The sequence below is a fragment of the Mobula birostris genome, chromosome 5 (genome assembly GCF_030028105.1).
Source record: "Mobula birostris isolate sMobBir1 chromosome 5, sMobBir1.hap1, whole genome shotgun sequence".
Classification (NCBI taxonomy): Eukaryota; Metazoa; Chordata; class Chondrichthyes; order Myliobatiformes; family Myliobatidae; genus Mobula; species Mobula birostris.
The window spans coordinates 135,226,377-135,245,411 of NC_092374.1; the positions used below are offsets into that span (position 1 = coordinate 135,226,377).

A 19,035-nucleotide genomic window follows, 5' to 3' on the forward strand; every position below is an offset into this window, starting at 1 on the left:
TGGGCTGAATCCACTATCTTTTGTAGGATTTTCCACTCAAAGGCCATACCAGGTCATAATGCGGCCGTCAGTACACTTTCCATCACACATCTATAGAAGTTTGTCACGGTTTTTGATGACATGCTGAATCTGTGCAGACTCTGCAGACTCCTAAGGAAGTAGAGGCATTGTTGTGCAGGTCCTCTGAGATAGTGACACTCAGGAATTTAAAGTTACTGACCCTCTCCACCTCTGCTCCTCCGAATAATGGACCTCTGATTTCCCTCTGCTGAAGTCTGCAATCAGTTCATTGGTCTTGCTGACGTTGAATGAGAGGTTATTGATATTACACCACTCAGCCAAATTTTTAATCTCCCTCCTGTTTGCTGATTCATCAACACCTTGATACGGCCCACATCACTAGTGCCATCAGCAAACTTAAAAATGTTGTTGGAGCTGTGCTTAGCTGTACAGTCATAGGTGTAAAATGAGTAGAGAAGGGGGCTAAGCACGTATCCCTGTGGTGCACCTGGCTGACGGAAATTGTAGAAGAGATGTTTTTGCCATTCCAACCTGACTGGAGTCTGTCTGCAAGTGAGGAAATCCAGGCTCCAATTGCACAAGAGGGTATTGAGGCCCAGGTCTTATAAGTTTGCTGATTAGTGTTGAAGGGATGATGGTATTAAATGCTGAGCTGTAATTGACAAAGAGCATCCTGATGCATGCATCTTTACTGTCCAGGTGTTCCAGGGTTGTGTGAAGAGCCAATGAGATGGCATCTGCTGTGGACCTGTTGCTTCGGCCGGCAAATTGAAGTGGATCCAAGTCGCCACTCAGACAGGAGCTGATATCACTAGCCTCTCAAAACACTTCATCACTGTGGATGTAAGTGCCACTGGCTGATAGTCATTAGGCAGGTTATCATGCTCTTCGGGGGCACTGGTATGATTGAAGCCTGCTTGAAGCAGGTGGGTACCACATACTGCCAAAGTGAGAGGTTGAAGATATCTGTGAACACACCAGCCAGTTGGTCAGCACGGGTCTTTAGTACTCGGCCAGGTACTTCATCCAGACTGGATGCCTTTCGTGAATTCACTCTCTTGAAGTCTGTTCGCATGTCATCTTCAGGTACTGAGACCAAAGGATCATAAGACCATAAGATCTTTGGGAGATGGTTCCTCCCTGTTCTGGTGGTCAAAACGAGCATAAAGGCATTGAGCTCATCTGGAAACAAAACTCTGCTGTTCTGCATGTTGCTAGATTTAGCTTTCTAGGAGATTATGGTATTCAGACCCTGCCACAGCTGTCGAGCATCCTCATTGATTCTAGTCTAGTCCGAAATCTCCACTTTGCCTGTGAGATGACTTTCTGGAGGTTATAACTGCACCTCTTGTAACATTCTTGATCTCCAGACTTGAATTCCTCTGATCTGGGTCTCAGCAAATTCCGTATTTCATGGTTCATGCAGGGCTTCTGATTGGGGTAAATCCTGAATGATTTTTTGGGAACAGAGTCATCTACAGCTGTTTTAATAAAGTCTACTACAACCCTGGTGTAGTCACTGAGATCCTCAGATGAGTGCTTGAACAAGGCCCAGTTCACTGACTCAAGGCAATGCTGTAACCGCTCCTCTGGTTCCCATGACCACCTCTTAGTTGTCTTAATCTCTTTAGGCTGTGCATGTACAGGTTGTGGGGGTGCAGACAAATGGTCTGACGTACCAAAATGTGGTCGCGGGAAGGAATGATAGACATTCTTTATCGTAGTGTAGCAGTAGTCTAATGTGTAGAGACCTCTGGTGCAACAGGTTATGCACTAGTGACAACTGGGTAGGGTTTTCTGCAAACAGGCCTGGTTAAAGTCACCGACTGTAATTTAAAATGTTTCAGGTTGGGGTGTTTCTTACCTGCAGATGACAGAGTGCAGTTTCGCGAGTGCTTGCTTATAATCAGCTGCTGGTGGTCAGGATCACGGATGAGAACTTCTGAGGCAAATAGAATGGTGAACAAGTCAGGGAGTAAGAGGTCGATATTACCGCCATGTCCAAACACCAAATAGAGTTGACTAAAAAGCACACGCTGCCACCTTTTTCCTTACCAGAGTTTGTGGTTCAATTCATTGTGAAAATCTGGTGAGTCTGCTGATAGCCAAGTCTCGGTGCAAAAAACAATTGAGATCTGCCTCATCTGCCTCTGATACGGCAGTCTTGCCCTAAGATAGTCAATCTTACTTTCCACACTCACCAGCAAGATGCTGGGAAGAGGAGGCCTCATCCATCTATGTTTCAGCCTGGTTTGAATTCTGCCTCTCCTACCGCGTTTCAGCCATGGCGTTGATGCTTAAAGCGCCACGCTTAACTGTTCCATATTTAATGGTCAATTATGAGATCTGAAAATCATTGGTGTAATTTTGTAGTCCATTGTTAAGCGGGAATATACATGCTGCAGGTTACAGCAAAAGTAATTCAAAAGAAGTATATTTAAGGAGAAAACTGGAACAATTTTCTGCAGCCTGGAGACAGTCGCCGATATATGCCGATGCCATCTTGTCATCTTGGTCTCTAACAACATCTTCTGTGTAAGGTAATCTTGAGCCATTAGAGATTTTTGTTATAGAATTATAGAAGCTTACAGCATTGGGAGGAAACTGTGCCAGTCCAAAATGAATTGTATTGGTTAATTTTATTTCCCAACTCTTGTTCCATGGCTTTGGAGTTTACAGTGCTTTAAATGCTCATCTGGGTACTTCTATGCAGTGAGGATTTCCGTTTCCACTACCCACAAGCTGTGAATTCTACCCACAACTGCAATAATTCTGATGACCCTGTGATCTCTGTCTCAGAGGCCGATGTTAGGCTGTCTTTAAAGAGCGTGAACCCTCGCAAGGCGGAAGATCCCAATGGAGTATCTAGTAAGGCTCTGAAAACCTGTGCCACCCAATTAATGAGACATTTTCAAGGACTTTTTCAACCTCTCACTGCTACGGGTGGAAGTTCCCACTTGCTTCAAAAAGGCAACAATTATACCAGTACCTAAGAAGCATACTGTGAGCTGCCTTGACGACTATCGCCCAGTAGCACTCACATCTACAGTGATGAAATGCTTTGAGAGGTTGGTCATGACTAGACTGAACTCCTGCCTCAGCAAGGACCTGGACTCATTTCAATTTGCGTATCGCCACAATAGGTCAACGGCAGACACAATCTCAATGGCTCTTCACACAGCTTTAGATCAACTGGACAACACAAACACCCACGTCAGGATGCTGTTCATCGACTATAGCTCAGCATTTAATACCATCATTCCCACAATCCTGATTGAGAAGTTGCAGAACTTGGGCCTCTGTACCTCCCTCTGCAATTGAATCCTCAACTTCCTACCGGAAGACCACAATCTGTGCAGATTGGTGATACCATATCCTCCTCGCTGACGATCAACACTGGCACACCTCGGGTGTGTGCTTAGCCCACTGCTGTACTCTCTATATACCCACGACTGTGTGGCTAGGCATAGCTCAAATACCACCTATAAATTTACTGAGAATACAACTGTTGTTGGTAGAATCTCAGGTGGTGACAAGAGGGCGTACAGGAGTGAGATATGCCAAATAGTGGAATGGTGCTGCAGCAACAACCTGGCACTCAAAGTCAGTAAGACGAAAGAGCTGATTGTGGACTTCAGGAAGGGTAAGACGAAGGAACACATACCAATCCTCAGAGGGATCAGAAGTGGAGAGAGTGAGCAGCTTCAAGTTCCTGGGTCTCAAGATCTCTGAGGATCTAGCCTGGTTCCAACATATCGATGTAGTTATAAAGAAGGCAAGACGGTGGCTGTACTTCATTAGGAGTTTGAAGAGATTTGGCATTTCAACAAATATACTTAAAAACTTCTAAAGATATACCGTGGAAAGCATTCTGACAGGCTGCATCACTGTATGGTATGGGTGGAGGGGCTACTGCACAGGATCGAAAGAAGCTGCAGAGGGTTGTAAATCTAGTCAGCTCCATCTTGGGTACTAGCCTACAATGTACCCAGGACATCTTAAGGGAGTGGAGTCTCACTAAGGCAGCGTCCATTGCTAAGTACCTCCAGCACCCAGGGCATGTCCTTTTCTCACTATTACCATCAGGTAGGAGGCACACACTCAACAATTCAGGAACAGCTTCTTCCCCTCTGCCATCCAATTCCTTAATAGACGTTGAACCCTTGGACATTTAAAAAAAACAGTATTTCTGTTTTTTGCATGTTTTTTTAATTTATTCAATATACATATACTCTAAATGATTTATTTATTATTATTATTTTTATTTCATTTGTTATTTTTTATTATTATTTTTTGATTTTGTTTCTATATTATGCATTGCATTGACCTGCTGCAGCTAAGTTGACAAATTTCACCTCACATGCCGGTGATGATAAACCTGATTCTGATTCTGATTCCTTTAAAATTCGATTAACCCAAATCTGTTCTCCCTAGTTGTTGTCCCTTCTTGTCATGGGGAAACAGGTCTATTCTCTTAACCCTACCTAGGCCTCAATCTTGTGATTCTAAATTACTCTCTTCTCTATTTCAAAGAAAACAATCAGAGCCATGCCCCTCTCTCCTCATAACTAAATCCTACTGTTAATGTCAATGTCAGTTTCTTTGCACCCTTTCTTATGTTCTCATAGAACAGGGAGCTTAAGAGCTCAGTCCCCATCCTCTGGACCTCTGTACTGACCATCAAAGCCATATCCATAATAATCCCATTTGCCTGCACTTGGTTTGTAGCTTTCTATGCTTTAGTAATTCTGTTTGTTGTGTGGTAGCCAAATTAGGTATACTGTACAAAATTTTGAGGGTATAGATAGGGTAAATGTTTTTTCCACTGAGGTTGGGTGAGACTAGAACTACAGGTCACAGGTTAAAGTGAAAGGTAACATATTTAGGGGGAACATGAGGGGCAACACCTTCACCCAGAGGGTGGTGAGAATTTGGAACAAGCTGCCAGAGGAACTGGTGGATGCAGGTTCAATTTCAACACTTAAGAGACATTTGGATAAGTACATGGATGGTAGAGGTATGGAGGGCTATTGTCGAGGTACAGGTTGATGGGACGAAGCAGAATAATGTTTAGCTTGGACTAGATGGGCTGAAGGGTCTGTTTCCTTCCTATAGTGAATCTGTGACTGTATGACTCTTTTTATGCAGCACTTCAGTTGTGTACTAACTGGAATCTGATACATTCCAGGAACACTGATCTTTAATACTGTACTGGCAGTTAGAATATAGAGCACGACAACATATGAACAGGCTCATCAGCCCACTCTGACCAGACTAAATTCAAGTTAAATTAAATCACCTATACATGATTCTCTGCTTGTCTAACGATCTCTTGAAAGCCACAATGCTATCTGCATTCACCACTACCCTGGCCGCTGTGCCATGCACTTATCACTCTCTAAAAAAACTTGTCCCACACATCCTGACACTTTCCCCCCTCACTGTAAATACATGTTCTCTAGTACTTGACCCTAGGAGAAAGATTCTGACTCAGGAGTCCAGAGCCAGAGAGCCAGCACATTCCTGTTTGGGTGAAGGGTAGACATACCAGGTTCAGGGAATCCTGGCTCACAAGAGCTAGCAGGAAAAAGAAGGAAGCAGACATTACATTCAGACAGCTGGTTATGAATATACCCCTTGATGAATGGTTTTAAGTCTAGGAGATCATGCCAGATGAGTTTTTTGGAATTTTTTTGAAGAGTTAACTAAGGAGATAGATTAAGGTAAGGCTGTGGATGTTGCTTATAGCCTTTGACAAGGTCTGATCTGAAAGCTTGTGTTGCATGGGATGCAAAGGTTCTGGCAAGGTAAATTCAGAATTGGCTTGATGATGAGAATCAGAAGGCAGTGATTGAAGGCTGATTCACTGACTGGAGGTATGTGACTAGTGAGGTCATTCATTATTTACATAAGTGATTTGGATGAGAATGTACAAAGCACTATCTGCAAGTTTGTTGATGATACAAAATTAGGGGGTCTTGGAGATGGTGAAGCAGGTTACAATAAGTTGCAAAGAGATCTTCAGTCTCTCACTGCTGCAGTCCGAAGCTCTCACCTGCTTTAAAAGGGTGACAATCATATCAGTGCCCAAGAAGAGCAGGATGAGCTCTGTCAAATGACTATCACCCAGTTGCACTCACACCTACTATGATGAATTGCTTTGAGAAGTTGGTGATGACCAGAATCAACTCCTGCCTAAGCAAGTACCTGGGTTTGCTACAAATCGCTTATTGCCATTTGCGATGTTTCTGAACGCATCAACAATATCCTGAAAAGGGAGGGTGAGCAGCCAGAAGTCGTGGTACACATTGGTACCAAAAACATAGGTAGAAAAGGGGAAGAAGTCCTGAAAACAGAATACAGAACGTAGGAAGTTAGGAAGGAAGCTGTGAAGCAGGACCTCAAGGGGAGTAACCTTGGGATTGCTGCCTGTGCCGTATGACAGTGTGGATAGGAATAGAATGAGGTGGGAGATAAATGCATGGCTGAAGTATTGGAGCATGCGGCAAGGACTTAGTCATAAAAATCATAAATTACTATAAGAGTGTGTGTGTGTATATACACACACACACACACACACACACACACACACACCTTAAAGTAAATTTATATATATCTCTGTACCTACATCTACTGATCCCTCTGGACACATCTTTAGTGATGTTCCTGGAATCATCGGCTGTTTCGGGTCTTTCAACATCATACAACCTCCTCCAGGTGACCCAGCCAGGGCTGATCAGACCCCAGCTTGTGTCCAGATGGCTAGCTACTTATGACTCCATGGCTCCCCTCTTTTGAGCCACAGCCATCTTGAGGCCCTCTCTGCCGCATCGATGGTACTATAGGTAAGTCGTGCAAAAAGAGAGGGAAAGATGCTGAGGAAATGTTCATGGGTTCATTGTGCATTCAGAGATCTGATGGTAGAGGGGAAGAGCCAAAGGCTTGACTGTGTGTCTTCAGGCTCCTGTCCATCCTTCTTGATGCCATCAATAAGAAGAAGGCATGTCCTGGGTGATCAGGATCCTTAATGATGCATGCTACCTTTTGAAGGTGTCTTGTATGCTGGGGTGCCCATGATGAAGCTGGCTAAGTTCACAACTTTCTGCAGCTTTTTTTGATGCAACCAGTTAGAATGCTCTCCACAGTACATTTATAGAATTTTTTGAGTGTCTTTGCTGATGTACCAAAACTTTTAAGGATTAAGTTAACTTTTAAGCTGGAAGTTTTACTTACTATCAAGAATTGCGTGGATTTTATTTTCTGGCCCTCATCTTGCATCTAAGCAGGCTAGAATATTCAGTCTGCCCTGACAGGAGTAAAATATATGATAGCATGAAGTGTGTTCAAAGAAGGATCTTTGTACTTGGGTAAATGCATGGGGTTGAGTGGGAAGAAAAACCATGAAGAACTGAAAGGAAAGCTCTTGGAAGTAGACCAACCTACCGAGGAAACCTTGACAGATGCTCTGTCTGGATCACAAATTATAATTCAGAGGGATTGGTTGCATATTTAGTAAGTGTAAATTTCTTGCCTTGTCAAAAGATTATGTTAAACCTACAAACCACATGAAAGATTAAAGATGTTATTGCCATGTTAATTGACCACCTAGTTTCCACTATGTGGGAAAAAATAAAATCAAGATTAAGTATTCAGAAAGAAGTTATAGGTGGGAACAGCTAAAATTTTTAGTTACTTTATTGTTAGCCACCTGACAAATCATATTGAATCTTCCAAAATATACTTGGCAAAAATGAGCAATACACACAAAATGCTGGAGGAACTCAGCAGGCCAGGCAGCATCTATGGAAAAAACTACAGTCGATGTTTCGGGTTGAAACCCTTTGGCAGGACTGGAGCACTCCCCCCCCCCACCCTTTCTTCTTTCTTCCATGGCCTTCTGTCTCTTTCTCCAATCAACCTCCTACCTCTTTGCTTCATCCCTCCCCCTCCAAGTTTTACCTATCGCCTGGTGTTTCTCTCTCCCCTCCCCCCACCTTTCAAATCTACTCCGCACCTTTTTTTTTCCAGGAGGGTTTCGGCCTGAAACGTCGACTGTACTTTGTTTCCATAGATGCTGCCTGGCCTGCTGAGTTCCTCCAGTACTTTGTGTGTGTTGTCGGATTTCCAGCATCTGCCGATTTTCTCTTGTTTGTGATTTGACAAAAATGAAGTTTCTTTAATGACTTTATGGTTTTCTAGAAAATGCAGACAGATGATTAAAAATAATGTGCAAAAATTCACTTTATGTTTTACCCCGAGTAAAAATTGATTAATCATTTGAGTTATTGAAACATTAAAACATCTTTGGAATAATTTAATAATTTCACTTATTTGTGCTTTATAGCTTCAGTCTGAAATAGAAAGGTTGATGTCATCAATTACGAAAAATCAGAAAGCAAGCACTTGTTACTACAAGAAAAGGATTAGAAAACTAGGGCAGAGTCTACAGGATCAACATCAATTGAAAGCTCACCCAGAGGAGCAGGTGAGATGTATTTTGCTTAGTTATTCACTCACATTTATATGAAAACAAGAAACTGACCAGCAAATTTCTAATTACCTTTATGGAAACACTTAACAGATTAATCAAAACCAGGAACTGAAGGTTCAAGAGTATTTCACATTTGGGTAGGTTAGGCAAAAAGGCAATACAGGTGTTAATGAGAAATGAGATCAGGAACTAGTGAGAAAATATCTTTCCCTGGCTGATCATAATGTGGAATTAAGGTCAGTCTGATTAGAGCTAAGGAAGACAAAGAGAAGGAAGCATTGTTGAGAGTTATTAAAAGACAACCAATTTGTAGTTGTAAGATTGGGCACGATGTAAATCAGGATATTATAGGAAGATGTGTTGGGCATTCAATGGAGTAGTGAATCTGCACAGAGACTGAGCACGTGATAATAAGGTGGAGAAACAATGGTGAAAGGTGTACAAAATTGTTTTCAAGATCAAAGAGTTGAGGAAGCAAGTAGAGAAAAGGATTTGTGCAATGAAAAAGGGTTCATTAACAATCATGTTGTAAAAGGACCTTGAGGGAGGAGTGGCCAAAAGATGATAGAATTTAATACTGTATCTTAGTTCAATCAAGTACTAATATTTTAAATCTAAATTGAAAACAAAAGGTGAAAGGTGAGTTGACAGGGCTTAAATGGGAAACTATGATGGCTAGGATTTAAAGAAACCATACATGATATGCAAAGTAAAACTACTGTATGAATCCTTTCCAAAAAGGACTATCCATAGTCCAGAATCCCAGCTGAAATTGTACTCTATGAATGGCTGACAGAAAAAATTAAAGAAGGTATTTAATTAAAAATTGGCATAATTTTAGATCCCAGCTAAAAAGGATTAAGAAAATGATTTAAAAAAAAAAGGAAATTAGATACAATTCAATTCAAGTTGAATTGTCATTCAACCATACCTGAATACTCGTGAATACATCCAAACAAAACAGCATTACTCCGGGGCCCAGGTGCAACACACAGTACCAACAATCACAAACAGTACAAAGCACACATAGCACATACAAGGTAGCAAGCACATGGAAGATATCAGTTAAATACAGCCATGCAAAAAAAAAGTCCTGACCCTGAGTCCATCAATCTGCAGTTGACCATAACACAGCTGAATTATTGCCGAGTGTACACTGGTGGGTAGCACCAACTCCAGCCTAGACACTGCTGTGCCATACCACTCCCAGTTGTGTGCAACAGTTCCGATGCCTCTTTTCTGCAGGCTGTAAATAGGCGACTTCGCAGCATAAGGCCTAGTACTCACTACGACTGAGGCCATGCAGGACCCTGCCATCTATCCCTTCTGTCTACCGATAGATCAGTGTATCAGTCTTGCCACATTAACAATGTACAAAAAGGTCTTGCAATCACAAGAAAAGTGACTAAGACAGTCCCTCGCTATTAGACTGCACACCTCCTTCGCATGCTGACTCCTCCGAAGCCTCTCTGGTGTAAGCAACACAATCTGCACTGTCCAGCTCCTTTAGTTTCTCCACCAACAACTCGCTGATGAGATAGACGTGCAGTACTTCAAGTTCTTGATGTCTTGCAGGATTTTGTGATCATAAAAAATATGTTTAAAAGGACAGTAGCGCCCTTAGTTGATCTCGTAGAAGCTGCTGCAATTGAACATGCCACCATCTTACTGGAAGTACAGGCACATGAGACTAAACTAGTAGTAAATATAACAGTGTTCCGTAAATGCTTCTCTAGATATGTAAAAAAGGAAAAGTTCTGCAGAGACAGTTGTGGATCTCTTACAGATAGTGATCAGAAAACTTATAATGGGAAATAAGGAAATTGCAAGAAAATTGAACAAATACTTTGTATTCTTCCTTAAAAATATGTAAAAAAAACTTGATAAAATTATGAGAGAAACAAAAGTCTAGTGAGAAATGGTAACTAAAAGAAATTAGTATTGCTTAAGAAAAAGTATACAACAGAAGATGATGAGATTAAAATCCAGTAAGACATGAAAACTCATTTAGTATCAAGGTAGATACTGACATTTATTTTCTTGTGGGCATTCACAGTAAGTACAAAGAAACACAATAGAATCAATGAAAAACCTCACACATCGAAATGGACAAACAACCCACATGCAAAATCCCCAGGACCTGACAAGGTGTTTCCTCAGACCCTACGGGAGGCAAGTGCAGAAATTACCTGGGCCATAGCAGAGATATTTAAAACATCCTTAGTAACAGGAGAGGTACCAAAAGAATGGAGGATAGCCAATGTTGTTCTGCTGTTTAAAAAAGGCTCTAAACAGAAACCAGCTCTGGCTCTAAACTATAGAACAGTGAGTCTAACAGCAGTTATGGGGAAGTTATTGGAAGTTATTCCAAGGGATCAGATATATAAGTATTTGGATAGACGTGGACTGATTAAGGATAGATTAAGGAATCAAATATACTGTATTGTACTCTTTTTATAGCTTGACCAATCTAACGAATCATGTCTAGCCAATCTTGTAGAGTTTTTTGAGGAAGTTGCCAGGAAATGGACGAAGGCAAGGCAGTGGATGTTATCTAAAGCAGGGGTCCCGAACCTTTTTTGCACTGCGGACTGGTTTAATATTGACAATATTCTTGCGGACTGGCCGACCCGGGGGTGGGGGGGGGTGGCGGGTAGGGTTGCCAACGGACAAGAGTAGCAGTCAAATACGTTGGGTTTACCCCGAGAAAGACTACAATGACCATGAAGCCTTGCGCGGGCACCAGTGCGCATGTGTGACTTGTGCATGCGTCTACGTGCTGATTTTTTTCTATAAATGGTTTTTGGTGATTCTGTTCGGGGGGGGGAGGACCGGAATATAGGTGATAAGTGGCTAATACACTCAATTTCATTTCTAAGAGGGATTCTCTAACGAATTTAATATTAAACACACAGCGCATATTTTCCTCGCATGAATATAGTGATGTCAATTATCAGGGGAGGACAGGGGAGCTTGAAGTAAGTGTTGAATGAATTTCTAGTAGACGTGGTAGAGGCAGGTTCAATATTATCATTTAAAGAAAAAAATGGATAAATATATGGACAGGAAAGGAATGGAGGGTTGTGGGCTGAGTGCAGGTCAGTGGGACTAGGTGGGAGTAAGCGTTCGGCACGGACTAGAAGGGCAAAGATGGCCTGTTTCCGTGCTGTAATTGTTAAGTCACTTATAAGTCAATAGCATCATAACATTCTAAGTAACGTTTGGATATTAAACACACAGCGCATATTTTCCCCGTATGAACATATAAAATCATTGCAACACACCAATATCGCTGAATCAGTGGGAGCCCTGGGCTTGTTTTCCTGCAACAAGACAGTCCTATCGAGGGGTGATGGGAGACAGCGATACTCGAAGGGGGTTCCTTATGTCCAGTCTATTCCGCAATTTAGTTTTCGTTGCATTCATTGCAGCGATATGTTGGAAATGGAAGCAACGTTTTCAGTGCTTTCGTGGCTATCTCAGGATATTCACCCTTGACTTTGATCCGGAGTGCCGGTAGAGATATTATGTCAAACATACTTTTCAGCCCGCCGTCATTTGCAAGCTCGAGGAATTGATTTCCTTCCCGCGCTGACATGGATGATGCGAGGGTAATGACCTCGCGTGCGTTCAAGCTCAACAGTGGGCATGACAGGGAATGAGGAAAGGTGTAGCTGACTCATATTGCCAGATCATATCGTTTCCTTATGGCCCAATAGCGCATGCTTTGCGGACTGGTACCGGTCCACGGCCCGGTGGTTGGGGACCCCTGGTCTAAAGGACTTTAGCAAGGCATTTGACTATGTCCCACATGGAAGGCTGGTAAAGAAGGTTCAGTCACTGGGCATTCAGAATGAGTAGTAAATTAGACATTGGCTTTGTGGGAGAAGCCAGAGAGTGGTAATAGAGGGTTGACTTTCTGACTGAAGGCCTGTGACTAGTAGTGTGCAGCAGGGATTGGTGTTGGGTCCGTTGCTGTTTATCATCTATATCAATGGTCTGGATGATAATGTGGTTAAATGGATCAGCAAATTTTGAGTACAGAAGATAGGATGTTATGTTGAATTTTTATAAGATGTTGGTGAGGCCCAATTTAAAGTATTGTGTGCAGTTCTGGTCACCTACCTACAGGAAAGTTGTAAACAAGATTGAAAAGAGTGCAGAGAAATTTTACAAGGATGTTACCAGATCTGGAGGACCTGAGTTATAAGGAAAGATTAAATAAGTTAGAATTGTATTCTTTAGAATGTAAAGATTGAAGGGAGATTTGATAGAGGTATACAATGTGATGAGGGGTGTAGACGGGGGGTAAATGCAAGCAGGCTTTTTACACTGAGGTTGGGTGTGATTTTAACCAGAGGTCATGGGTTAAGGGTGAAAGGTGAGAAGTTTAAGGGGAACATGTGGGGAAATTTCTTCACTCAGAGGTGTGTGAGTGTGGAATGAGCTGCCAGCACAAGTGGTGCATTTGAGCTGGGTTTCAAAATTTGAGAAATTAGGACAGGTACATGGATGGTAGGGATCTGGAGGGCTATGGTCCAGGTGCAGGTCGATGAGAGTAGGCAGTTTAAATAGTTTTGGTATGGACTAAATGGACTGAAGGGCATGCTTGTGTGCTGTATTTCTCTATGACTCTAAAAGGCAATAAGTGCAAATTCAAAAAGTAAAAAACAGACAAAATAATAATACAGGTTGAGTAGTCCCTATCCAAAAAGCTGCCAGAATCCCAATTTTTTTTTGAGTGCTGACACAATGTCACAGATGGAAAATTCCACAGGCACTGTGAAGCTGCTCTAGCAATATGCAGGTCTCTGCACACCAGAAACAGTTCTGAGAAGTGACCTCACATGCAGAATGAATGGAAATGACTGAAAAATAAAAAAAATTGCATTAAGCAAAAAATGAAGTTCTTGAAAGTGTATTGAAAGATTGGATTCATCAGCATTGGAGTGATCATGAAACAAGCAAGCTATTCAGCAGGCTGGTTACAGAAAGTTAAGAAAAGGCATGGCATTAAATATTAAAAGAGTCTACTGATCATTATGCAGCAGAAAAAAATACTGTTGAACTTAGTAAGATTGTTTCTGATGAAAGTCTAGCACCAGAACAAGTCTACAATGGTAGTTGTTTTTATACTTTAAATCAAATCTTTTTAAAAAAAGTAAAATACAAATACAGTGTACTGTAATCTATGAATCAAAACACGGCATCGTAGATGGAAAATGAAAGCCTGTCACAAACGAGAAAATCTGCAGATGCAGGAAATTGAAGCAAAACACATAAAGTGCTGGAGGAACTCAGCAGGCCAGACAGTATCTATGGAAAAAAATACGGTCGCTGTTTCGGGCGGAGTTTCTCCAGCATTTTGTGCATGAAAGCCTGTGGTTGTTTGTTGTTATTCAAAAGCTGATTCAGGTATTCTTCTCTCCCACTGCTGATGTGCTGCTTTTGCTACCCTGCACTTGCTATGTTTTCATTATATTAACGGTATGTAATAATTTTTACTATTACGTACTTAGAGTATGTGTGATGAACAAGTGTAAGACAAGGACTGCTTAAAATACAAATTCAGAGTTTGAAATGATAGGCAATCCCAAGCTTTCTCATTGTATTTTCCAAAATCAGAAACACTTCTGGCCTCAAGTATTTTGGATTAAGGGGTACTCAACCTGCAATAAATAAATAAGCAATAAATATCAAGAACATGTCATGAAGAGTCCTTGAAAATGAATTCTTAGATTGTGGGAACATTTCAGTGATAGAGCAAATGAAGTTGAGTGAAGTTATTCCCTGGTTCAAATGCCTGGTGGTTGAGGGTAATATCTGTTCCTGAACCTGGTGGTGTGGGCTAATCCTTAGAAAGGAATAATAGAATTAAGCAGATAATAACATAATATGTTTAATTTTTACTTCATGTAAATGAAAATGTTCAATTTTTAGGAATATGCACATGGCTGGCAAAGTGGTCATTTATTTCTCATCCCAAATTGTCCTTGAGAAGATGGTAGTAAGCAACATTCTAGAAATGTTGCAGTCCATCTGGTGAAAGTCCTCCACAGTGTTGTCTGTTAGGAGATCCCAGAATTTAGATCTGGTGGTAATGAGAGATGAGATTATTTCTAAGTCATGATGGTCTGTGACATAGTGCGGGAATCTGTGCCTATTGCCCCTGTCCTTCTTGGCATATGGATTTGAATGCTCATCGCAGAAGCCCAGAATAACTCTATGATTTTATAGATGAAGCATGCTGCCACCACAGTGCACTGGTTGTAATTAGTTGATAGTGAGTCATTCATGTAGAAGCTTTGTCTTGAATTGGAGATTTTTCAGAATGTGACCCTATCAAGTGCTTACTAGTGTGCGTCCTCAACACTACCTACCCCTCCACCTATCTTTGTATCGTCCGCAAACTTTGTCACAGTGCCATCGATTCCATTAACCACATCATTGCATATAACATGAAATGAAGCGGTCCCAACACGGCCCCAGCAAAACATCATTTGTCACTGGCAGTCAACCAGATTCGGCCCCCTTTATTCCCATCCTTTGCCTTCTGTCAGTCAACCAATCTTCTATTCATGCTGGTATTTTTCCTGTAATACAAAGGGCTCTTACCTTGTTCAGCAGCCTCATGTTATTACAAACCTTCTGAAAATACAAGTAAACAATATCCACTGATTCTCTTTTGTCTATCTTGCCTGTTATTTCCTCAAAGAATTCCAACAGTTTTGTCAGACAATATTTCGCGATAAGAAAACCATGCTGACTTTGGTCTGTTTTATCATGTGCCTCCAAGTTCCCAGAAACCTCATCCTTAATAGTGAACTCTTAGCATCTTGCCAACCATAGAAGGATAAATGGCCTATAATTTCCTGACTTTTCCCTACTCCATTCTTAAAGAGTGGAGTGAAATTTTCAATCTTCCCATCCTTTGGAGCTATTCCCAAATCTGAAAAGATCACTACTAATGCCTCCACAATCGCTTCAGCTTTCTCTTTCAGAACCTTGGCGTGTAGTCCATCTGATCCAGGTGTCTAATCTACCTTAAGATCTTTCATCTTCTGAAGCGCCTTCTCTTCAGTAATAGCAACTACACGCACTTCTGTCCCTTGACACTCTTGAATTTCTGGCATACTGTGACAGCCTTCCACAGTGAAGAATGATATAAAATATTTATTGAGTTTTCCGCAATTTCTTTGTTCCCTATTATTACCTCTCCAGTGTCATTTTCCAGTCACCCGATATCCACTCTTGTCTCTCTTTTACTCTTTTTATATCAGTAAAATCCTTTGGTATCCACTTTTATACTATTGGCTTGCTTATCTCCATATTTCATCTTTTCTCTCCTTATTTATTGTTTTTTTAGTTTCCTTCTGTTGGTTTTAAAAGCTTCGTAATCCTCAAGTTTTCTGCTATATTATATGCCATCACTTATATGCTTTTACGCTGTCTTTGAATTCCCTTGTCAGCCAAGATTGCCTCATTTTTCCTTTAGAATATTACATATCTCTTCTTAGTGAACAATCTGTCCTGCACCTTCCTTATTGCTTCCAGAAGCTCCAGATTCCAAGTAAATTTATTATCAAAGAACATATATGTCACCATATTTAATCATGAGATTTGTTTTCTTGTGGGCATACACAGTAAATCCAAGAAGCATAATAGGATCAATGAAATACCACACCCATCAGGATGGCCAAGCAACCAATCTGCAAAATACAACAAACCGTACAAATACAAAAGAAAAAGTAATAATAATAATAAATAAGCAATAAATATTGAGAACATGAGATGAAGAGTCAATGAAATGAGTCCATAGGTTGTAGGAACAGTTCAGTGATGGGGGTGAGTGAAGTCATCCTCATTGATTCAAGAGCCTGATGGTTGAGGGGTAAAAATTATTCCTGAACCTGCCAGTGTGGGTCCTGAGGCTCCTGTACCTTCTTCCTGATAGTAGCAGTGAGAAGAGAGCATTGACTGGGCAGTGGATGCTGCTTTCCTGCGACTGCCCTCCATGTAGATATGGTCAATGGTGGGGAGGGCTTTACCCACGTTGGACTTGGCAGTATCCACAACCTTTTGTAGGATTTTCCATTGAACGGCATTAGCGTTTCCATTCCAGGCCATGATGCAACCAGTCAATCAACTCTTCATGACGCATCTATAGAAGTTTGTCAAAGTTTAAAATGTCATGCTGAATCTTTGAAACTTCTAAGGAAGTAGAGGCACTGCCATGCTTTATGCTTTCTTTGTAATGGCACTTATATTCTCGGCTCGGGCCAGATCCTTTGAAATGATAACACCAAGGAATTTAAAGTTGCTGACACTCACCACCTCCATCCTCCGATGAGGACTCATTCCAGGTTCCTCCTCCTGAGGTCAAAAATCAGTTTCTTGGTCTAGCTGACATTGACTGAGAGGTGGTTGTTTGTGGCATCACTCAACCAGATTTTCAATCTCGTTGCTATATGCTGATCCATTACCACCTTTGAATCGGATAATGACAGCAATGTCATCAGCAAACTTAAAACTGTTGGGAGAATCTACTTCACCCTAATATTTTCCATCCTATATTTTGCACCTTAATATGTCTTAGGGAGAGTGTCTACTGTGCCAGATATGGAAAAAATGTGGTTGGGGCTACCAGTATGTGACCATCACTGTGCTTCTCCATATTGTCTTGAAATTTGTGTCTGAGCTTCCTATAGTTTGTTTCAAATTTATCATTCTTCTGCTTTTGTTTTCTCACTTCAAATTCAAGTTTAGTTTATAGTTTATACCAACAAACGAAATAATGTTCCTTGGACCAAGGTGCATAACAGTGTATATAACACACGTGCGTAACACAGAAAGTAATATTACTGCAAATAAGGTAACAAGTAATAACAAACACAAGAAAATCTGCAGATGCTGGAAGTCCAAAGCAACACACACAAAATGCTGGGGGAACTCAGCAGCCCTGGCAGCAATACGGAAAAGAGTAAACAGTTGTCGTCTCAAGACGAGACCCTTCATCAGGACTGGAAAAAAAGATGAGAAGTCAAAGGAGGTGGGGGGAGGAGGGAGGCATACAAAGTAGGTGATAGGTGAAACCGCGGGTACCATAGATCAGCGGTCCCCAACCACTGGGCTGCAGAGCATATGCTACCGGGCCATGAGGAAACGATATGAGTCAGCTGCACCTTTCTTCATTCCCTGTCACGCACTGTTGAACTTGAACATAGGATTGCCAACTGTCCGGTATTTGCCGGGACATCCCGTATATTGGGCTAAATTGGTTTGTCCCATACGGGACTGCCCTTGTCCCGTATTTCCCCCGCTAAGGTAGAGCGTTCCTATGAAACCTTTCATGCCGAAATGGTGTGAAGCAAAGAAACAATTACCATTAATTTATATGGGAAAAATTCTTGAGCGTTCCCAGACCCAAAAAATAACCTAACAAATCATAGCAAATAACACATAAATAACGCTAACATATAGTAAAAGCAGGAATGATATGATAAATACATAGCCTATATAAAGTGGAAATAATGTATGTACAGTATAATTGGGAAGATGAAGGCAAAACCAATTTGTGGGGGAAAAAATCGGCACGTACATGCATGCACACATCACATGCGCAGTCACGCATGTGCACTCAGGTGCCCACGCAAGGCAAAAAAGGTTGGGGACCCCTGCCATAGATGTTGCCTGGCCTACTGAGTGCCCCCAGCATTTTGTCTGTGTTGCTAACCAATAATAAGGTGCATTTGCAATACAAGTTAAAAAAATAAATTTAATGCTACTGGCACTTCATATGTGATGTGACCCTGGTGGTGGCAGTGAGTTCAATAGTTCTTATGGACTAGGGAAAGAAGATGTTTACCATCATAACAGCTCTTGTCTTAATGGTATGGTACCTGCTGCCTGATAGTAGGGAGTGGAGATTGGTGGACGGATGGGAGAGATCCTTTCCAATGATAAGGGCCCTGCATGCAGAGTGCTGCTGATGAATATCTTAGACAGGTGGGAAGAAACTCCAATGATCCTCTCTGCCATCCTTGCAATTCTTTGTAGGGACTTACGGTCAGGTGCCTTGCAACCCCCGTGGCAGATGGTGGTGCAGCTGATCAGGACACTCTTGATGTTGCTCCTTTAAAAATTGGTTAGAGTGGATGGGAGAATGGAAAGGGGAGCCTTGTTACCTCAATCTCCTCAGGAAGTGGAGACACAGCTGTGCTTTCTTGACCAAAGGGATGGTGTTGAGGGACCAGGTGAAACCATCCAGAAGCTTGGTGCTCCTAACTCCCTCCATGGCGGAGCTGTGTATATCAGGAAGGAGTGGTCAGCCTGCACCTTCATAAAGTCTGCAATCATGTCTTTGGTCCTGTCCACATTAAGACTCAAGTTGTTGTACTTAGCACCATTCTACAAGCCACTCTACCACCTCCCTGTATGCCATCTCGTCGTCATTGTTGATGAGGCCAATCGCTGTCGATTTGGTTTGAACTTGATCTGGTAGTGCAGTCCTGCATCAGCAGGGT

The 19,035-nt window shown here is 41.7% G+C and overlaps 1 protein-coding gene across 1 annotated transcript in view; it reads left to right on the forward strand.

Moving 5' to 3' along the window:
• The window catches only part of LOC140197333 (cilium assembly protein DZIP1-like), a 173,696-nt gene that overhangs the window by 64,607 nt on the left and 90,054 nt on the right, over nucleotides 1-19,035 (forward strand). The window contains exon 7 of the mRNA XM_072257288.1: nucleotides 8,366-8,506. Within this exon, the coding sequence (XP_072113389.1) occupies nucleotides 8,366-8,506 (141 nt within the window). The remainder of the gene's footprint in view (nucleotides 1-8,365; nucleotides 8,507-19,035) is intronic.